This window comes from Ipomoea nil, unplaced genomic scaffold (assembly GCF_001879475.1).
Source record: "Ipomoea nil cultivar Tokyo-kokei standard unplaced genomic scaffold, Asagao_1.1 scaffold1576, whole genome shotgun sequence".
Taxonomy (NCBI): Eukaryota; Viridiplantae; Streptophyta; class Magnoliopsida; order Solanales; family Convolvulaceae; genus Ipomoea; species Ipomoea nil.
Genome location: NW_017618004.1, coordinates 830,909 through 854,380, shown reverse-complemented (window position 1 = coordinate 854,380; position 23,472 = coordinate 830,909). Strand labels below are relative to the sequence as shown.

The 23,472-nt window shown below is 31.7% G+C and overlaps 1 protein-coding gene across 3 annotated transcripts; it reads left to right on the top strand.

Moving 5' to 3' along the window:
* Window positions 1-291: 291 nt before the first annotated feature.
* LOC109190816 (succinate-semialdehyde dehydrogenase, mitochondrial) lies at window positions 292-9,789 on the top strand. Of its 3 annotated transcripts, none has more exons than XR_002055799.1 (21): window positions 292-546; window positions 1,239-1,352; window positions 1,486-1,585; window positions 1,884-1,932; window positions 3,451-3,538; window positions 3,620-3,730; window positions 4,085-4,147; window positions 4,276-4,386; window positions 5,603-5,668; window positions 5,778-5,855; window positions 5,943-6,020; window positions 6,456-6,522; window positions 6,769-6,854; window positions 7,085-7,117; window positions 7,205-7,237; window positions 7,537-7,637; window positions 8,633-8,718; window positions 8,920-9,026; window positions 9,098-9,175; window positions 9,396-9,528; window positions 9,629-9,789. XR_002055799.1 is itself a non-coding variant. In XM_019341442.1 (20 exons), exons 1-20 carry the CDS (start codon window positions 442-444, stop codon window positions 9,426-9,428), a joined length of 1,587 nt encoding a protein of 528 aa, XP_019196987.1. In that variant the 5' UTR covers window positions 292-441; the 3' UTR covers window positions 9,429-9,774. The 3 variants fall into 3 exon arrangements, 1 of the variants encoding a protein (XP_019196987.1); XR_002055800.1 differs by having other exon boundaries at window positions 9,396-9,529; window positions 9,617-9,774; XM_019341442.1 differs by having other exon boundaries at window positions 9,396-9,774.
* Window positions 9,790-23,472: the final 13,683 nt, after the last annotated feature.

Sequence of the window (23,472 nt, the reverse complement as noted above, 5' to 3'; positions counted from 1 at the left end):
TAGATTATGTGTATTCTGTTATTAGTTTATGTGTATTATGTTATGAGTTTATGTGTATTATGTATTATGTTAGATTATATGTATTATGTTATGAGTTTTTTGTGTATTCTGTTATGAATGTATGTACATTTGAAATATTTTTTTTTTTTTTTTAATTTAACAGTATAAACGAGAAATAGGAATTCTAAAAATAAACATGATCAAAACATCGTCCTTTTAATCAGGGTGCACAATGCATTGTGCGCCGGGTGCCCGGTATAATTTGCCCACATAATAGACAAATTTTACTTTGGATCATTCTACTCCGTTTTCGTTTTGAAGGCGTTCTATTTTGGCGCATTCTACTCTTACTACTGTAACTGTTGAGGCGACGATCGGGAAGTCTCCATCGGCGGTGCTGTCATCGACGCTAAGTGATATTCGGGTTTGGTAGACGCGAAAATGATGTCTGCAATTGTTCGCATGGCGACTCTTTATGGTACTAGTCGCAACCTTTTCCTTTGCCACTCGGCCTCATCTCACATGCCAGTCGCACTTGCTCGAGCGGTAAATTTCCCATTCTGTCTTGTTTTATAATATTCAATCAAAATGAATAATTAGATTGTTGGTCTGTTAATTCGGCAAAACTCATTCTTGCTCTTCAGATTGATCGTTTCACTCCTCCCATTCTGTGTATTTTTTTAATCAGATTATTGAGATTATAGATTGAAACTTATGATTAGGATTGGGGGTTGTGGAATACGGGCAAGTTATGTTGTACTTTAGGTACATGTGTGATTCTCAATTTTCAATTTACTTGGATTTCATGCTTATTCAGTTTCATTTTGGTCTTCACGTTTCTTTTCTAGAACTTATTTCCATGGTAAATTGAAGCGTATGTTTTGATTAAACTTGTGTTCTCATTTTTGGGTTAGCTTAGGCGCTTAGCTATTCTTCAGTCCTTAGTGAAATGAACATGAATTTCAACTAAAATGAAAATACCCCTGGAGTCGTATTTCCAGGGAGGATGATATAACAATTGGTGAGATGTGTATACTGTTTGAACAATGATTCATAAGTAAGTTGTAGTTAATTATTTGCAATTCATTATCATAATCTGTAATTATAAGTTTTACCCAACATAGCATCAAATTTTTGAACAATTAGATAGTTTATTAAGTATTATTATTATTATTATTAAAATAAACTTGAGCTCAATAAGGTTTGCAATGTAAATGGTTTTAAATTTTAATGTCTAGGTAAGTACTGAATCATCAAGTGTAGCTTCTCACCTAAATAGATCTGGGTTGTTGAAAAGTCAGGCCCTCATCGGAGGGAAATGGGTTGATGCTCATGATGGAAGGACTATGAAGGTTTGTATTCTTTCTTCCCCATAAACAAAGAAAACAAGATTAAAAAAAGATTGAAACAGCGTGATGAAACATTCCAGCATTTTGACCTCTGAATTGCTATCTTCTTTCAAGAACATGTTCATTGCTGTGGCAGGTGTGCAACCCTGCAACAGGGGAGGTAATAACTGATGTCCCCTTAATGGGAAGGAAAGAGACCAATGATGCAATTGCTTCAGCCTCCAATGCATTTCATTGTAAGGTTTTCATAAATAGTTCTTGTGATGCTTTCTTTTGTGTTTCTTTCTAAAAATATTGTTAGACACTATGATTCAATCTGGCCTTGATTTGGTTTCATAACATATATAAATCTACATTTGTGCCAAAATGCATAGAATGATTCTCGTTCTTGTATGTAATCTATGCTTTTCATTGATAATTTCATGATCATTTGTCATTGTCCCTAACTGAAATACATGTATATGCATATCTCTGTCTGTAGCTGTCCTAGCATCTACTGGTCTTTCCTAATATATTCAATATTTATTGTTAAAGCATGGAGCAAAGTTACTGCTGCTGAAAGGAGCAAATGCTTAAGGAAATGGTATGACATGCTTATTGGCTGTTTGGTGATGATTTTTTTTTTTTTTTTGAATAATTTTAAATACAAAAATATATTCTGTCCTTTTATTTTTATTTTATTTTGTTTTATTTTATCATTTTTCAAAATAAAAGTGAACTTAAGGATCTTGCTTTCACTTATCCTCCCTAAATGGAAGCCGGGTGCATGGGTCTCCCTTGACTTACTCAAAGTGAGAACATTGTTGCTCAAAGCAACAAAGCAATGGGAGTGACCAGAAATCACTTTGATTGGCACAGAAAAAAATGAGAGACTGATGGCTTTGTTATGACTTATCGTTGAAGCAATACAGTGAAAAGTGGTAATGAGGTGCTATTAAAAAAATGTAGAGTTAATGGTCAAAATTAGCATAACAGTTAGCTTTGTTATCTTTTATTTGTATGTGATATTGAGCCCTGAAGTTGCATGACCACTCCCCTCAAGTGCTCCGAGATCCTGCCAATAATGAAACCTGCATATTTTCAGACTAGGTTCTTTGACTTACGTGCCATCAATAATTCTTGAATCTTGAGTAGTGGTCACCAACAATCACCAGAAAGAAGTTAGGAAACCGAAGACTGGGAGGAAACTTGAACTAAAATCAAGAGATCCCAAGTTCAAAGTGATTACAATAGCTAAAAGATAGCAATTGCTTATGGTAAAATTTATTGCTAGATGGGCTTAATGCTAGGCAGAAGGTGTGTTTATAGGGATAGGCATAATCCTGACTAAACTCACATTATACAATTTGCATGAGGAGTTGAGGACTGGTGACCTAAAATCCAATCAGATACAAACTTTCATTGGTCTTGGTAAGCCGAACTCCTAGCTTGAGATGTAATAGATCTGAGGCCAAACTGGAATTAGTCTTGCCTAATGCTGAGCTTGGGATGCTTAGGCCAGCATCTCATTATGGGCTTACAAAGTGCCCTTGGGCCAACCTTGCCCAGGAAACACATTAGAATTTCCCCAACCTGATACCTGACATGACTTGATGGGATGCATCCATATCAGGGTGTTTGATACCTCACTGTAATTAGAAGTACAGTGTGCCCATGTATTATGAATTTTTGCTGTTGTTTTTATTTTTATTGTTATTTCCCCCCTCTTTTTTTTTTTTTTTTTTTCAAATTTCCTTTAGAAAAGGAAAGCAGAAACAACGCAAAGGCTCTTTTTTTTTCCCCAAAAATAAAAAGAAAAAGTTAAAACACAACAAAATTGCAGAAGGACAATGTTTTTAATGTTAGAAAAACATATAAATATGTATTCCGGTAGTGCTTAGAACCTGCATTTCATATCCAATACTCCAAAAGTCCAAAGTATTTTAGAATGTTCCTAATGTGGACATGGCTTGTAAACCAGGAGTTTATTTAAGATCCCATCAAAGTGTCAAGTTGAAATTTTGGCCTTGCTCTTCTGAATCACTACTTATACATTTGAAAACACAAGTTGCACTGTATTTCATTATCCATGGTAAGCTGATTTCTCTCTGTATGTATCAAGGTTTGATTTGCTAATGATCCACAAGGAAGAGCTTGGGCAACTTATGACACTAGAGCAAGGAAAACCTTTAAAAGAGGCCATTGGCGAGGTATCTTATTTGAACTTTTTTTATGTTAAAGCTTTGCTCTGTCATTTTTATTATAGTATCAATTAATTGTGTAATCTACAGGTTAGTTATGGGGCTAGCTTTATTGAGTTCTTTGCAGAGGAGGCTAAACGAGTATATGGTGATATCATTCCAGCAACATTACCAGATCGTCGCTTGTTTGTTTTAAAGCAGGTGACTTGAGCAATCCAAACACAAGCTCTTATTGATAAAAATTGGAAAATTTTGTATCCTGTCACTCTCACGGGAGAGAAAACTGCATGAAATCCAAGTAGTGCAACATGAGAGGTTTAAAGCATTTTAACTTGTATGGTATACTCCGATTATCTGAATTTTAATATTATGGGTTTTCTTTAGCATCATCATCCTATAAAAACGATTTACTGTGACTTCATAACCACCAGTATCTATACATGTGATAACTGGTGTATTTATCTATAGTAAAGACTTTTAATGATGCTGCAAATAAGAAATCATATTTGTTTGTTCTGATATTATTTATTGAAGAAAGATGGGTTTCTGTTGCAGCCTGTAGGTGTTGTTGGTGCGGTAACACCCTGGAATTTCCCATTGGCTATGATTACACGAAAGGTGTGTTTTAAGTTGTCTTCTTACCCTTTTCCATCATATTTTGTTTGTTTCTTTTGGCACTAAGTCACCAGCAACTTATGATACAGTATGGTATGCAAGTTATAAATCTGATGATATATTTATCTCAGGTTGGTCCTGCTCTTGCCTGTGGTTGTACGGTGGTCATAAAACCTTCTGAACTTACACCTTTGACTGCCTTAGCAGCGGCCGAGCTCTCTTTGCAAGCTGGAATACCACCGGTAATTTTGCTCATGGGCATGTCATTTATGGTGTTATGTTGATATTGGCATCTTGTGATGAACAATTGTTCTTTGCTGTAGTATGGAGGTTGGAAATTTTCCTAAACCAGTTATCAAGCATATTTTTGTCATTGTAGAACTACATAGTTCCTGATCACATCTATAACTATGACAAATTGATAAGAGAAACCTCAAGTTCCACCCATCATTATTGTGTGGACCGTGTGTGGACCAAGGTCCAAATACACAAAGTACATTATTCTAACTCATAAAATACATTATTCTAACATATAAAGTACATTATTCTAACTCATAAAATACATTATCTTACCCTAGAAATTTCATTATTCTAACACATAAAATTCATTATTCTAACACATATAAAGTGCATTATTCTAGCTCATAAAATACATTATCTTACCCCAGAAATTTCATTATTCTAACACATATAAAGTACATTATTCTAACTCATAAAATACATTATCTTATCGCAGAATGTTCATTATTCTAACACGCGCCCAGAGCAAGGATTTTTTTTTTTTCAAACATAAAAATGACGTTGTTTTGGATCGTGGTCCCCACAGGTCCACTCAATAATTTGCCAAGTTCCACCTTGCCAATCTATTTGGTTATAATGAAGCCCAGGTGGATAGCATCTAATAGTACATAAGCCTAAGCTACCCCAGTGGTTAGTGATGTTGGTACGCTGCATCAACATTGAGGCTAATCAAAGCTTGGGATTTTTAAATTTTCATAGTCAAAGCTACATGTGTATGTGCTTATGTGTTTGCCAAAATGAATTATATTCCTAAAACTCATGACATGCAGTTAGTAAGATATTCCAAGTGGAGCACTCATTGTGGGCATATTGATGCTTGGGGAACCAGAAAAAAAGTTAAGAGAGCTTATACATGAAATGAAATGAGTTAAAACTTACAAGGGAAGACTTATTATTCAACTTGGTTAATTATTTCTTATATGTTGGAACAAAGAAGTGGAAAATGCTTAGGTGTCATATGTATTGATTTTCAACTGTTAGGAAGAGTAGATATTGTTTTCTAACATGTTAGCACAATCTGCCTCTTAAAAATACACAATTTACAAACTTTTATGCCTTGTCTAGAAATTAACTCATCTTCCACTTCCTTTTATGAAGTTCAAACTGTCTCTGCTCTCTCGTTTTGTTTCTTATTCATGCGATGCCTTCATTGTTTAGGGTGCGGTAAATGTTGTTATGGGAAATGCTCCTGATATTGGGGAAGCTTTGCTTGCAAGCCCACAGGTCTTCTAGTGTTAGAATACATCTTTTATGAGTTATCATGTAATTTTCCATCTTTCAAATGGTTTCATGTGGACATTTTTGATTGATACTCTCTGTTTGTTGAACATAGGTAAGGAAAATTACATTTACAGGTTCAACTGCTGTTGGAAAGAAATTGATGGCTGGTTCTGCTGCTACAGTAAAAAAGGTATGTGTCTGTGGTGTGTAGTCTGTAACCTGAATGAAGAGGCTTTAGTTAGTACTAATATGACTCACACTGTTTTGTGTGTTTTAGGTGTCACTTGAGCTTGGTGGAAATGCACCTTGCATAATTTTTGATGATGCTGACCTTGATGTAGCTGTAAGAGGAACTGTAAGTTAAAGCAACATATCTTTGATTCTTTCTAAATATTTAATATCTAATGAAAATACTTTCTAAATTTTGTAAGGAAAAAAGTTGTTGCAGCTATTTGACATTTGAAATAGTAAGAGGAACCCTGAGTTTTTATAGAACTTCTGGTGGGACTGTTCTGTAACTTCTGTGTATCCCATAGGTTCACTGAAGCCTGTTCATGTAATAGGATTTGTGATTGAAACTTGACCATGTAGGCACAAGTATTTAGCTAAACTAAATAGTAGGTAACAAAATACATTTCTTTAGTTTACTTTATAATAATAATAGTAGTAGGTAGTAGTAGTAGTAGTAGTAGTAATAATAATAATAATAATTATATATGCATTTCTTGTGTCCTCAAGGGAATTCTTGGTTGTCATATTTATTGTATGCTCCTTTCTTATTTGTTGGCAGTTGGGAACAAAATTCCGAAACAGTGGGCAAACATGTGTCTGCGCAAACAGAGTACTTGTTCAAGAAGGTATGAGCAGAAAAGAGCATCAGGATGCTCTTTTCACTGTATACTTCTTTATTTTTGAAGTTCTGTTTTTACAAGGAAATGATTCTTTATTTAGAATCTATACAGCTTTTTAAGTAAAAGTGGAATAGTCAAAACACCAAAGAAACTTAAATGAATCTTTATGAAGCATATTCTGGTATTTCATCATCTCAGCTTGTTAAGAGTTGTTTTGCATCACTTAAGTTGTCTCTTTAATTCAATTTATAGGGATTTATGACAAATTTGCTGAAGTTTTATCAAATGCTGTCCAAAATATGAAAGTTGGAGATGGCTTTGGTGAAGGTGTTGTGCAGGTAGATGGTCTCTCTAAAAGGATTTGCGCTGAGTAATTTCACAGCTAACAGCTTAGCTTATTTTCATCATTATTAAGTAACTAAATTTTGTATTATTGAAATGAACTCAAAATCTTTTTTACTCTATATTCTGCACATTCTCATTTTGAACTTTGATTATAGCCTTGTATTTTACCTTTTGTTCATATCTATTACTAGCTTGCACATAGTGAATAGCTCAATTCATGCAGGGGCCTCTAATTAATGAAGCAGCAGTACAAAAGGTCACTTTTCTTAAGACTTCCCATTTTCTATTGCATGTGTGAATTGATGTTTTCTACCCTATTTGACATGTTTTGCAATTGTCACAGGTCGAAAGATTTATGCAGGATGCCATTTCAAAGGTTTGTTGAATTAGTTCCACATGAAAAATTATTTTTGAGAGACTAAATGTGTCAATTATTATTTCCATTGATCGTTTTAGACTATGTTTTGGTTGCAAATTCTGTTTGCTTCTCATTACTATAGAGTTAGCATTACAATGGAGTTAACAAATAATGAGGTGCTATTCCTTGTATGGTTACTATGATCCCTTTTGAACTAAATGGTCATTGCTTTCAGTATTCCTTTGCTTGAATAAGAATATTTTTGTAAAAGGTGTACGGTCATTTACTAATAAAGTAATATACTTTGTATTTATAAGGGGGCTAAAATCTTAGTTGGAGGCAAGAGACATAGTCTTGGCATGACCTTCTATCAACCTACTGTGATAGCTGATGTCAAAAGTGAGATGCTTCTCTCAAGGTAAACTAGTAGTTGTTCTCAAGAGTAAATTCCAGTTGTGGACTCTAAAATTCCAGTTGTGGTCTCTCTAGTATAGTAGCATTTCAACTTATGGTACATGACTTCAAAATTGACCAGATTCGGTGCGTGACTAAAATCAGAATTACTTTATTTGAATTTATATGCCACGAGTTGAGTGCTAAGAGATTATGTTTTTAGTTTCTGTTTGGACGGAATCCCAATGGGGGGACTAAACATGACACTGTCACAATAGTCATACACTTATTCTAATTGATATCGGAGTGGAATTCCACAACACACCGAAAGGGCCTGAAGTGCAATTTACTCTTATCTCAATTTGTTCTTGGGAAAATGTACTTTTTGTCCCTTTAATTATTTCCCATGTTGAAATCTGATCCCTTAATTATAACATGAACACATTTGGTCTCTTAATTATATAATCAATTGTAAATATGGTTCCTTAATTATAAGGTGAACACATTTGGTCTTTTAATTATCTCCTCAATTGTATATATGATCCTTCAACTTATATTACAAATAAGTCTCTGTTCACCTTACAATTAAGGGCCGCATTTCAACACCCAAAATAGTTAAGGGACGGAAAGTGTGATTTTTCCTTTATTTTATTAATACAACCAATGTGCATGTATTTAGATGGCATGTCCAAATGTTGCTGAGGACCTTAGACAAGAAATCATTGAGATTTAGCCTGTCATTAGAATTATAGTATTAGTCATTTAGTGGAAACTTAAGTCAGTTGTGAAGGTTTAAGATACTTTGTTGTTGAGGATTCTAGTTAAAGCACCATTGTATATGTTGTTCAAATACTTGGCCTTCATTAACAAAACCTAATTTTTCAGTGTATAACCTTTTTCCAATAATGCTGCCAAAATTTTTGTGTTTCTTACTAGTGGTCTAGTGCTACATAAGAGTTCTTCGACAGAATTAAGGGTTTTATTTAATTTTGAATTTTCAATTTTCAATTCCCAATTCAGGGAGGAAATATTTGGGCCTGTTGCACCTCTTTTGAAGTTCAAGACTGAGGAAGAAGCTATCCAATTGGCTAATGATACCAATGCAGGTTTGTGCCATATGTGTGTGTTATATCCAATCTAGGTTGGATAGAAATCTCAGACTATCATTTCCTATGTTTTTCTTGCTGACATTCATACACTCCCTTTTATATTAGACTGCTACCTCTAAAACTTGTTAGATACTCTCAACTATATGCGTTGGAGTTCAAATGATTAAACTCCTTAATGCAATTTTGCTTCATTGGTAGGTCTAGCAGCCTATATATTCACATCAAATATTCAACGATCTTGGCGAGTCACAGAAGCTCTTGAGTATGGAATTGTTGGAATTAATGAAGGACTAGTTTCAACTGAGGTTGGTCATCTTCTGTTAAATACATCTTTACAAAGGTCAAGTTTCCCATGGCTGGTCTTCTTTTTGTGTAGGTGGCTCCATTTGGTGGCATGAAACAGTCAGGTCTGGGCCGAGAAGGTTCAAAGTATGGGATGGATGAATATCTAGAAGTACGTATATATATGAAATTGCTTTGTGCTATTTTTTTTATTAAGATAGCTGGCAAAGAATAGGACATCTGATACTTCTTCACATATATTCTGTTATACTAGTTCTGAAGTTTAGAACTTTCAAATTGCATATCCCTGATGAGACTGGTGATCCAATACTGGTTGGAAAGATGAGTTCCCCCATACTAAGCTGTTGTCTGTCCTTTTTCTTTGGGTGCAGATGAAATACGTATGCCTGGGAAATATGAGTTGATAAAAGCAAGGCCCGTCGAGTGTGCGATGCAATCTTGTGTCAAGTCCTCGCAAATAAAACTGCCCCATTCTCAAGCCGCCATAAACTCGTTGCTGTAACTTGTCAAAGCCTGAGCACATGTTTGGGAGAAATTTGAAGTTGGGGAAAACGTGACGTTGGGAATATTGAATAAATGTTTGGGCAGTAAGTTTCTTCTAATCTTGTTTAAGTTACAAATCCATCTTTGTTTTGTGCTGGGAGCTATACTGTAAGCAGTTTTTGAAAAGATTGGGTTTTGAATTTAATGTGAATGTTGCAACCAGCAATACCTGTGTTGGGATATGAATAATATTGTAAATACAACTCATGAACCCATTACTCAGCAACAGGGCAATATATCGGAACTAAAGGTACAAAGAAAGCTAAGATATATAATAAATGGAAGCAAGGCTCTAGGAAGATAAGTCTACTCGATCTTAGGAATACTAAAAGATATATTTGGATAAACAACTGAACAATTATTTTCAACAACCCTTCAAGCTAGAGCATCAATATCAAAAGTTCCAACTTGTTGCATATATATATATATATATATATATATATATATATATATATATATATATATATATATATATATATATATATATATATATATATATATTCAATCTTGGGTCCTCTTAAAGATTTGGTGAAGATGTATTGCTTGAGCTGAAAAAGACAGGGTTTGAGTTTGTTTGGCAAACAGCGGTTAGTGGTAGCAGATTGTATTAGCGGTTAACAAATAACGGATTGTGTTAGCGAGTTTGACCAGTGGATTGTATCAGTGATTATATAAAAAGATGTTTAATAAAATTAACTGTTTAGATTAGCGATTAACATATAAAATGATCAAAAGGGTATAATAATAATAATAATAATAATAATAATAATAATAATAATAATAATAATAATAATAATAATAATAATAATAAGAAGAAGGGTATACATAATACATAATAATAATAATAATAATAATAATAATACAATAAATTGAATAATAATAATATAAAATATAAAAAAAAATTAAAAAAAAAAGAAAAAAAGAAAAAAAGAAGGGTAGCAGCTTGCGCATTCCTTAATTACTAAATTGACCAAACCATTATCTTATTGAGTTATTGGCGTGGTCAAAATTTCACCCACAAAGTCTTAACGAATGTATCATTTTCTTTTACTACCTATGATTTCTACTGTCAAACATAGTAACTAATCCCCATTATAAGCACTATTCTAAGGGTGAGACTGTTGGCCTGGAGATATACCCATTATCAATGTCAAACCTGAATTATTAGTGGTGTAAATATTGCTCTTCAATTTTCAAAACGGTACATTATATTGCCTTTTGCGTACCGTACGGGAGGAAAATTGAGGGGCAACACCACTACGGGAATGATTAGTTGAGAAAATTTGAGAAAACTTTATGGAATGAATAATATGTCCTTCAATAATTTGAGAATTTGAAATGCAATGTTATTTTAATATAATTTGTTGGATTAAAACTGTCACTTTGTACATAATTAAAGGGGAAAGTATATATGATAATAATTCATGGACTGAGTATACAATATATGTATAATTAATGGACTAAATCGTTAGAGTGAATTCCATTTTTGGTCCTACTATTATAGGGGATTTTCTAATTTTAGTCCACCATAATTATTTTTGCCACATTGCATCCACTATTATTAAAAGTGTTCCAATTTTAGTCCATTTTTAGATTTTTCATGGACTAAAATTGGAACACTTTTAATAATAGTGGACGCAATGTGACAAAAATAATTATGGTAGACTAAAATTGAAATGTCCCCTACAATATATAATGTCTACATACATTATTACCATTGAATAATATATATAAAAAAAAAGTATTGTGTATACATGTACATGGTGATAGTAATGGAAAAAGATAACAGAAGTTACAACGATAAAGATATTTTTTTTTTCAAAAAAATTATATAATACAACTCTTATAGCAAATGTATAAATAAAAAACATAACAGAAAAAATGGACATAAATCATAGATATAATTTGGATTAAGACATATTATGTTTTTAGATAGATTTTAGCTAGATATTGTTAGTAATTTGTATAATAACATATACTACAACTACTCATTGAATTGTAATAAATTATTGTGTTCACTATTCTAAAGAATACTAGCTCGTAAAACCCACATGAACACTTGAAACACAAACCCAAAATTAGAGTATATACTCATCAAAGTATATATTAACACTGCACCATCAGTACATATCGTGGATCGTTTAATTTTATTATTATTTTTTATAGTAATTATTATTGTGGATAAAGGGTAATTCAATTCATACATGAAGACAAAACATGCACCCTTTGAGCTTCTTTTAAGAAAAATAGAAATGCAAAACGACGAAGGAAAGAGGATCTTAGCAACCAAAAAAAATGGTCCATGCATGCATGCATCCAATGCACGAATCTGATTCTCCTGCCATGCTTGTGTAGTTGTGTTGTTGTTTGTTACGTTGCTGAATCAAATGTGAATTATGAAAAGGGTGCAGAATGCAGACAGGACTCATCAGCTACTCCAAAGCTGACTACTTATGCCGCGCTACACTGCTCAAATTTCAACTCGTCAGCTGCTCACGTCACTTCCACTTACCGTCACATTATCCGGAATCTTAGTCCTAAACCTTAGGCCCTAAACCCTAAACTCCACAAATGGGTGGGCAATTCGGTTCGATTTATCCGATCTGATTCGATCCGAATCAAACTAGTAATAGAAAATCGAATGGTTCGGGATTCTTGTAAACCGAACGATTCGGTACTGAACCGAACCGAAACCGAACAGATTGACGAAAATCGAACCGAATCGAATACCATATAATTTTTTTAATAAATAATAATAATAATAATAATAATAATAATAATAATAATAAAAGAAGTAAATCTAAGTCCCTTGATGCCTGCTCCGCCGTTCAGTTTTTATTCTCACTGGTATCTCTCTGAAATTTTTTATTTGATTTCTTTATAGCTTGTTCTTTACATTGCACTTTTGTTGTTTGTCGCAATTGTTCTTTACCTCACAATTATATCTAACTTGAGTTATATTTACAATATCCAGTATTTTTCTTAGTTTCATGTTTCTATAAATTTAATGTGCTTTACAGTCATTTAATTTTGATTTCCACTGCACTAGAATTATTTTCTAGTACTGGAATATATTTCGAGTGCACTAGCAATGACAGATTGTGTCCTAAAATTAACTATATAGTACTTGACACTTGTTCTTCTAATATCAGCTATACAGATAGATGATTATTCATCTTGTCAATAAAAATATTCCAAGTGAACCAATTGAAGAGTCGGTTGTGCAAACAAGTTAACTGATGCTTGGTAATTATTACTTTGTATTGTGTTTGAACTTTGGATTGCTATTTTGTTATATAATGTTTAGAGTTTGGATTTGGATTATGTGAATATGTATTGTTTGGTAGTATGTTCGAAAAATTAGGAAATGTTGAAATTTGGAGATTGTAAATCGAACCGAATTAAACACGAACCGAACTTTAATGTTAAACCAAATGGTTTAACTTGTTTTAAAATTGAAAAATCAAAACCGAAATCGAAATCGAAAAAAACCGAACCGAAATCCGAAACGCGCACCCCTAAAACTAACAATGTGGTGCACATCCGACACCCTCCAACCAATGGACATCCAATGTCCTATGATGCACCACACTAAATGCACGAATGCATATCTTCACGTCCTACGATGCACCACTTCTTGACAAATATCCCAACAACAACAAAAAAAAAAAAAAAAAAAAAAAAAAAAAAAATCTCAAAACGCATAACCTCATGCCAACTACAAAAACCAATGCCCTGCAACTAATACACAACCTAAGCCTTAGGTTGCATCACACCTAGTGCATTAATGCACAACTAAACGTCCTAGGATGCATATCTCTTCTAAAATCACAGATTATCACAAACCTAATAAAAAACACACTCTAATAAACCACAAAAAATTAAGAGAACAAACCTAAAGCCATGTTATGCAGTCACCACTAGCGATGGAAAAATCCAAACAGAGAATGACGATAATTGGAAAGGAAAATGCCAATAAATCTCGTTATAATAATACCCTAAAATCACGCAGCATAATCTAAAAGGAAATCACATGCAATGAAATCATGTGTGAAAATACTAGAATACCTCTCGCACGATAAATAAGAAAAAACAAATAATAAATAGTCATTCAGTCCTAGCCTTCAGATATTGCCCAACAGACATCCCAGATTTGACCACAACTCTCACATGCGGGCTGGTTTTTATATGAGCCACATTATACACATAAACACACACATAATGCGCGCGTCAGATAACTTTGAGTTGTTGATCTGCATAGATCAACGGCTCTAAAAAGATATTCTACACTTTTAATCTATACAAATGTACACTTGAATGCACAAGAATGTGCACCCATTGGAACAATAATATGCACTCGAAGACACAACAGTATACACCTAAAGGTTCAAAGTTAAGCACATAAAAATTTAGGAGGCGTTTGGTTCAGGTTATATAAGATAACCAAGGTTATATTTGTTTGGTAATATAAGATTTCCTATGTTTGATTCAGGTTAGGTAACTTTCCCAGGGAATGTCAGATAACCTCTGCATTAAGTTTTTAGCTATTGGAAGGGAATGTGATATACCTCCCAATTTCTTAGGTAATCTCACATTCCCTTGTCTTATTACTAATGTTGGGCTTTGGACGTTTTAATCAATTTATCTTATTACCGTTGTCTTATTTACATATCTTAGTTTTAAATCAAACACATGAATCTAACATTCTCTAAGGTAATTTAACATTCCGTGAACCAAACGCCCCCCTTAAAGTTATGCACCTCAAAGTTCACGATTTGGCATCGGATCAGGAGTGGAATTCTAATGTCGGAAGGAGAGGATTAATCTCTCCTTCCGAACGAATGTAGAATTTTTAGTGCACTCGAAGGTACAACAATGTGCATCCAAAGGCACAATAATCTATGCCAAAAGAAGGAAAATAATGCATCAATGTGCACACGAAGGCTCAACAATATGCACCCAAAGAGAAAAAAAATACACTCAAAGAAAGAAAATAATTCACCCATGATTTAAAAAACAATAATTATGCACCTACTTACAAAAATTACCAAAATGTCACTACTATTGATATTTTATAATGTATTTTAAAATATTAAATTTGCTTTATAATCAATGTGTTTATTTTCATAAATTTTATAGTTTTATTTTGAAATTATAATATTTTGTTTGTTATATAATTTCTAATGCATAGTACAATTTTAGTACTATTTCTTTTGAGTGATTGAACATGATGATCCTTTACTTGTATATTTGTAAAATTGACCATTTTATATGTAACTATAATACATACCTATTGAACTATTGTTGTATGTCATTTTTTTTACATCATATATTACTTTTGAAAATAATTTATACATCATTACTATTAGAGTGACTTCCATTTTTGGTCCTATTGTTATAGGGGCGTTTCCAATTTTAGTTCACCTTAATTTTTTTTGCCACTTTACAACCACTATTATTGAATGTGTTTCACTTTTAGTCCACCGTTAATATTTCCATCAAGAGGCCGTATAATTTAGGGGTATTTTGGTCTTTATGATTGTCTCTTCTCTTTTAATCCAGGCGCTTCGTCCTCCTCCTCCGATATTCGAAGATGGCTCTTCGAACAACGAGAATGGGAAGCCAAAGCTACATCTTTTCGTTCATTCCAACGTGGGACTGCGAGGTTTCTTAGGTTTTAGGCTTAATGTTCTCATTTCTTTTAGTCAAACATAGTCTTGGATGAGAAGAAAGATCAAAATACCCCTAGATTACACGGCCTCTTGATGAAAATACTAACGGTGGACTAAAAGTGGAACACATTCAATAATAGTGGTCATAAAGTGGCAAAAAAAAATTAAGGTGGACTAAAATTCGAAACACCCATATAACAATAGGACCAAAAATGGAATTCACTCTTACTATTATATACAAATTTATCTCTACATAAATGACGTTTATATTAAAAGTTTAAAAATATGAAAGGTAAAGGGGGTATTTGGTAAATAGCTGTTAGCTGATTGTGTTAGTGGGTTTGACTAGATGATAGCATTAGCTGATTGTAGAAAAGTGTTTAGTTTGGTAAATTAGTTGTTAGCTGATAGCTAATTACATGCAAAATGACTTTCTTAAAAGCTGATCGAAAAAAAGCTACTTTGAGCCGCTTTTTGAATTTTAGCATTTTGGAGCAATAAGTTGTCACAAAAAGCTAATTAATCAAACACTCATATTGATCGTTTAACCAAGTCAAACAGTTAATAGTGGTCAAATAAGTCAAAATTAACTGATAGGCTAACTATTTTAGCAATAGGGCCAAAATGTAGAATTATTGTGATTTTTACATTCTTCTAATGACAAATTTAAATATTATTGCATTCATTTAAAAATTTTGAAGTACAAATAGTGTAAACAAATTTTATAAATCAATTGTACTAATAATCTACTATAGAGTTAATTCCATTTTTGGTCATTGATTTATAGGTGACAATCCACTTTAAATCTTTTTTTATTAGAATATACACTTTTGGTCCTAATATTATTATGGCACGACCATTTTTGGTCCTTTATAAAAAAACATTTTAAATATCGTTATGTACAAGGGCATTTCAGTATTCAATTATGAATTTTTTTTTTAAAAAAATAAACATAAAAAATATAGCAGTTCAACCTACTTTGTATAAAAAAGATTGAAATGTATTTGTATTTAACGATATTTCAACGATTTTGTTGAAGGATAACTAAAAATGGTCATGTTACAATAATATTTATTAGGACTAAATGAGGATGTTCTAGTATAAAAGTACTAAAAGTGGACTGTCACATATAAATCTAGAATAAAAAATGGAATTAACTCTCTACTATACTAATAAGAGCCAATAAAGTTAGGCTTATAACCGGGAACTAAAAAATATCCGTCCAATTATTTGATGAAATGAATGGTTAATATTATTTTAATTTTAGTACCTTTTTTTTTAATTTTATTTTTATTTTCCTACTTTACATACCCTCTATTATATTATTTACTTTTCCTAAATATCCCTACACTTCGTCATCAGTGTAAACTTTAATAACGGAATATTCTGTTAACTATTTATTATTCTTAACTTATTCATTGAATTTTATAAGAAAAGTCTTAGGTTCGAAAGTAAGTTCCCCGCCCTATTACCCTTATTAAATTAAATAAATTAGTAGCTACAACAACAAAAAAAAAAAATAATACATATCTATTTCTTTAATTTAGAATTAGGTGTCTACAATGTCTTTATTAAAAAAAAAGTTATTCATTATCAATAAATTAAATAAGAGAAATAAATTTTTCAAAAAAAAAAAAGAAAGAGAGAAATAATTCCATTAGTTATATTGGCCATGTTTGGTAAATAACTATTAGCTATTAGCTGATTGGGTTAATTAGATGGTATAACTAGTTGATAACATTAACTGATTATAGAAAGGTGTTTGGTAAATTAGCTGTTATTTGATAGCTGTTTGATATAATTTCCTTTCTCAAAAAGCTAATTGAAAAAGTTGTTTTGAGTAGCTTTTTGAATTTTAGCATTTTCGAGTTACAAAAAACTAATTAACCAAACACTTATATTGGTTTTTTTAACTAAATCAAAAGTTAATAATTGTCAAATAAGCCAAAATTAGCCTATAGGCTAACTATTTTACCAAACAGGGTTGTCTATATTTAATCCAGTGCAAAAATTTCTTACATTCAAATTCATTAATTGATTATATTCATCACATTGTCAATTGTCTTTTTTTTACACTATCTTGTAATTAAATATCAAAGTTATAATACAAAATAATGTTATATATATATATATATATATATATATATATATATATATATATACCAAGTATTTTATTAATACCATAGAAAAAAAATAGTTTGAAGTGATTCATATTAACTACTTGGGGAGGATTGTTGATAAAGAGAGTATTCAAATAACTCAATAAATTGAAGCAGGAAACTAACCCTAATATCTTTGGACTACATCATAGTTGTCACTTTAAAGATAATCGTATTTCTTTATTAAAATGATTTAAAATGTTTAAATTTTTAGTACATTATCTAATCTTATTCCTTAAACTAGGGATTTCTCTATCCACAAGAACTCATTCAACAATAATAGTTATACCAAATGAATCTCGAGCAGAACACCTAAAGGACTAATATGTTTTTATGTTGATAATAATATGTAAGTGTTAATTAGATCATTATCTTACGTAGCTATATTTAAAACTCATAATTAAAATGTCAGTGTAGGGTAATAAAACATCGTGACACACTTGATGCATTGAAAAGATGCTAAGACTACAACAGCAATCCAACAATTAATTTCGCAAATTTAGAAAATGTATATATTTTTAAATAGCCAACATTGCTACATTCATTGATCCTGTATGTAAAATACTTATTGTGCATTCATTAAATATATTACAACTTATAAATTTACAATTCAATTCATCTTCTAGACTCAACTAACCTGCTTAGATTAAAGGCAAAATTAGCATCAACCTTTGACAACAGAAATACTTGGTATATAGAACGTATGCATTGTTTAAAAATGATTTATGCATAAACTGACAAACAATTTAACTTCAAAGTTAGTATCAATTCAATAAAATAAAATTAAAAAAAAAACACACACGCAAAATCAAATACTACACTCGTTCGTACTAATTCTAAAAATATGAACTTGAAAATGAACATGTGCAAAATGGATGTGAAAACTGTTGATGAAACTGCACATGTTACGACATCAGTATTCCGACTACCTGCAGAGTTGTTGTTGTTACTATCAAGTAAACAAGTTATGAAAAGAGAACAAGAGGTACTACTCATGAATCTTATACAATATAATAAATATTAATATTTTATTCAATATTTTCCAATGGAACACATTGGGGAAAAAATTATCACTGCAAAATATCAACAGACGCTTGCAAGATCAATAGTGCATAGTACAACTAAGATCTCAAGCATATACACAACAAAGCAAATCCACAGCTTCCTACACCATAATCTCATTGCATGACGTTGTCGTCTATGCTACTACCAGTAACCCAATTGCAAATGGACACACTACCAACAAAAACAAAAAAAACAAAAAAAAAAAAAAAGATAAATAGTGAAGATGGAGACAATGACAATCCTACCAAAAATGGAGAGAAATTTAAACCAAAAGTAGTATTTATTTAGACTATCGTTTTTATATTTAAACTATCGATTTTACAAAGTTTCAAACATTTATTTTAGTGACAATTATAATGAATCTCCTATATTATATATCTTGCATTCATATACTTTGAATTACCTATTTAGATAAACAAATTTGATATATAATAACCTATGTATGAACTTATTCTATATAATCTTACAATGATATACTTTAAAATACTTGTTTAAATATAAACATTGAGCATTAGTCCATTCGCACAAAACTAGTATGATAAATATATGTATATATGTAGTAACGGATCGTTATGTTGTGCAATCGTGTGCACCATGCATGCATGGTGCACACAGAATTAGATACATAATTTCTATACTATAGATTCATAATTTCTATACTATAGATTCAGGAAATCTATACGGTAGATTAGTGTTGCAAAAATCGCGCCTAGGCGCTAGGCGCCAGGAAGGCCGGAATCGGCCTCCTCTGTGGCTAGGCGGCCGCCTACACTGCCTAGCCGGCTGAACCAGCCGAATAATTTTTTTATTTTTTTATTTTTTTATTTTTTATTTTTTGTGTTGAATTGAAAAGTGTAGAAATTTTGACAAGGCATAACTTTTGACTCGGTTATTCGTTTTGGACAATTTTTTTTTGAAATCGCGTATTTTTTTGAGATCTATCCACCGCAAACAGCCGAAGGCGGTTTGACCCTCTAATTTCTCCAAAAAATGCTTCTTTTGATATTCATTTTAAAATTTTTTTATGTATTTAGATGGTTTCAACAATATTTTGAACGATTTTACAACCAATTACGTAAATAATTTGTAAGAAAAAACTAAAGGAACCTTATGTTTTACTAGTGAATTTTACAATTTTAAGTTTAATTTTTTTTTAATAAAAAATATTTTAAAAAAATTAAAAATAAAAAAATCGACGCCTAGGGGTCGCCTAACGTGTTTTGCAACATTGCTGTAGATTCATAACTTCTAAACTGTAGATTCATAATTTCTATACTGCAGATTCATAATATCTGTATTGTAGATTCATAATTTATGTACTGTAGATTCATAATTTTTAAATTGTATAGTTATCAAATTATGAATATATAGTTTGTGAATACAAAGTTCAACAATTGAGAATATGAACATAGAGTTCTGTAATTGTGAATATAGAGTTCAATAATTATAAATATAAAATTTAAAAATTATGAATATATAACTTTATAATTATGAACATATAGTTCAGTAATTATAAACATAAAACAGTATTCACCATGCATGGTGCACACGGTTGCACAGCATAATTTGCCATATAGTAGCATGACCTGAAAACAAAACTGGAGTAAATGAAAATCTAGCTAGCTAGACGGTCCCAAGTGATGAAAAAGAAAAGATGAATAAAAAATAAAAGAAAAGAAGTAGTGAAGAAGCCGGGTAGAGGCTTCTAAATTCCAAATGTAAGAGCGGGCAGAGGGCCCCGCAAACACCTCAAAGGGGTGGAATATATTCACTCTAATAGGAATAAATTCCTTAAAGGTGCGTAAAGTTGCTTGAATTCTAAGCAAGCATATTGCCCTCTCACCATTTTTTTTTTTAATAATAATTTAAATCAATCTAAAAAACACATACACAGTAAATCCAATTCAACCCACCCATTACTTCTTCAAGTAATTCTGTCCTTTGATTATATTATTATCATAGATAATTCCAGTTCTAGCTCCGTTACAATTATACGTACTCTTTCTCTTTTCGTTTTTAATTTTAAAACTAACCACATTTAATATCTCACTTTTAAAAATTCGTCAATCTTTATTATTAATCAAGTACTAAATTTTGTCTTTGGAGGACTAAAAATAACAAATTTTAAAAATAAAATGCAAATTTTGGTTAATTTTAAAGTCGACAACTAAAAGTGAAAGAAAACATAAACCCTAAAAAATAAAAATAAAATTAGCTCTTATTTATTTTTTATTATATGATGGTATAGGATAGGAAATTAAATATTAATTAATATGGTTCAAAATGATAAGTAGTTATGTGGAGGGGAAGGAGAATAGAATCTTTGCTTTGGTTGATAAAGAAGAAAGCATATATTCGTTTTGGAGATAGGGGTGAATGGTAGATATTTGTTATTATCCTCTACATTTTCCTACTTCACCACCTACCCTTCGTACGTCCGTAGTAGTAATAATTACTATTATTATAGTTGAAGATGTTATTACAAACTCTCGAATTAATAATCATTATAATTTTGATTTTAATATGCAAAATACAGTAAAAAAAAAAATTAAATTAACATATGTTGCTCAGTCTTGCTCTGGGTAAATAATGTTTTGTGACCCTAACAAACAAAAATCACAAGGAACAAGTCGGAACCTTGTGATTACCCGGGCCCCATTTTAATAATATTTGGTATAATCATTCATTCTAATTAGTGTTATTCAAATGAGTTTCAATATTGCTAAGTATAATGCACAGTTTTACTTAACATGGTATTATTGGAATGATTTTCAATTATACTAGGCACATTGCATGATTGTGTCATGTATTATCCAAATAATTTTCAGTAATAGATACAATTATGTAGAATTCAAAACTATTTCAATATTACATAAATGTCAAATGTTTTGTATTGGCACTGTTGTGCTAATCAACAAGATAATTTTTTTTTTAAAAAAAAAATTCTACATATTTGAAAATTACATTAAAAAATATTATTAGACAAATAAAGGTGAATTAGTTTAACCAATAAGTAGTAAACAAAAGAAATACAATGAGTTAAAAATTTAGAATGAATCCTATTTATGATAAGATCAATTAACAAATATATATAAAAAAAAAATTACTCCATTTGACTTGATCATATTAAATAATTTAAAAAATTAGTAAAAAAAAAAAAACATTTTTACTAAGTTAATTGGTGTTATGGGATTGGTTCCTCATCCTTACCATGCACGGGCGGGCACCTAACTATTTATCCTACCATTCTCTTTAGACAAAAAGAGTTCCACTTTTTTTTATGGTTATATCATTCATCTCTTGTCAAGAATATTGTGATCTAGTGGCACTAAGTTGCTCTTTCATATGGAGGTTATGGGTTCGAGCCTCAATAGAGTTGTTATTGATTCATTGTGCTTTAGTAGGTTGCAAAAGTAGTTATGGACATAGACAGATACTGCATTGTAATAGTGTCAATAGTACTCAAAAAAATATCCGTATGATTCTGTTATATATTAAATTCTAAAGAGTTAACCAAACTACCCCTAAAGGTTTATTTGGTAAAATATGTGGAAGTGGAATAGGGTAATTATCATTGTTCCATGCTTTGGGATTCGGTAATTAGCATATTTGCAAGTTGTTATGTATTTGATGTGGTAAATTTTATCGGATATACCGTATATGTATTCATCTCTTTTATTAAGGAGTATTTGGTTACAAGAGCTCGGGTTACTGCATGTGATCGAAGTTTGAAGTTTCCGAGTATAGTGATAGTTTAGAGACAGAGTCAAAAGTCCCTTTTACAGGTATTTAGCGAGGTAGTTATAGGAGATTGGAAGGACACATGTCTGGGGGCCAGTATGTACACCTCGTGTCCCCCATGCACTTGGCGATCTCGAAGGTCTGAGAAAGGCGTCCACGTGCCGAAGAACATTTGTCCAGCCAATAGCTATTGGGCTCACTTATCAACATATCTCTTTTAAGTCTTATAGCACGGGCTCGGGGCACCAGGCCGATTAGCTAGGTCGGTATCAAGCATAAAAAGCTAAGAGCAGAAGCTCACTAAGCCGACCGACTGCCTTCCTCTTAGGTCGGGTCGGTCAGGTGCTCTTCGCAGGTTGGGATTGGACCTCCCCTACATATAGAGTTGGATTCGAGCAAACGTTCAGTACATACGGGTCAGTATACCGGGGTATATTCCCTATCAGTATTCATCGGTTAAAATAAGTTAATCGTATTCATTATATCCAACAAACATTATTGGAAAAACACAATTCCTAGTATACGAGTAAAACATAACATTTCAAATTGGTCGTACAATTGACTTGATAATTGCAAGATTTTAAATTTGATTTTTTGTGAGAGCGGTCATTGACTTTCTTAATTTGAATTGGTCAGCAATTAGTTTATATCTCATTGTCGCCTTTTATAGGTTTGAGTTATATGGCTAGCTTCACCCAAAACGCAGCATAAGCTTCAATTCATTGACCATTCTTTATAAACTAAATAAATAACATGAGTATTTTCAAAAAAAAATAATAATAAATAACATGAGTATTGAATATGGATTTTTTTTTTTTTTGAATATGGATATTGTTGATCTAATATTGTCTAATTTCATAAACTAAATGAGCTTTTAAAGATTCATAAATACATTGGTGGATATTTAATTCAAGCATGACGAATATTGTGGAGTCTAATTTTAAATATTTAATTCAAATCCAATGGAAAATACACTACTGGAAATTCTGAAATTTTCGACCACCTGAAAGTGATCTTAAATCAAGTGGAAAGTCTTGTTCCGACCACTTTTGGTATCCGAAAAAATCCTTGTTGCTATTTCCGACCACTTTTTGCTTTCAACTTGATTTAAGATCACTTTCAGGTGGTCGGAAATTCAATAATTTCTAGTAGTGATAATATTGAGAACGAAATTTGATCAATACTCGATCCATAATTAATTTGTACTTCATTAAGTGCTCACTTAAATTGCTACACAGATTCAATGTGTACTTTGGTGATCATAAGTT

Excerpts from the sequence above, each read along its gene's own strand:
- LOC109190816 (XM_019341442.1), top strand. The coding sequence starts at position 442 with ATGATGTCTGCAATTGTTCGCATGGCGACTCTTTATGGTACTAGTCGC. Across the intron at positions 6,855-7,084 it reads TTGGTGAAGGTGTTGTGCAG|GGGCCTCTAATTAATGAAGC; the intron begins GTAGATGGTCTC and ends CAATTCATGCAG. Across the intron at positions 8,719-8,919 it reads GGCTAATGATACCAATGCAG|GTCTAGCAGCCTATATATTC; the intron begins GTTTGTGCCATA and ends CTTCATTGGTAG.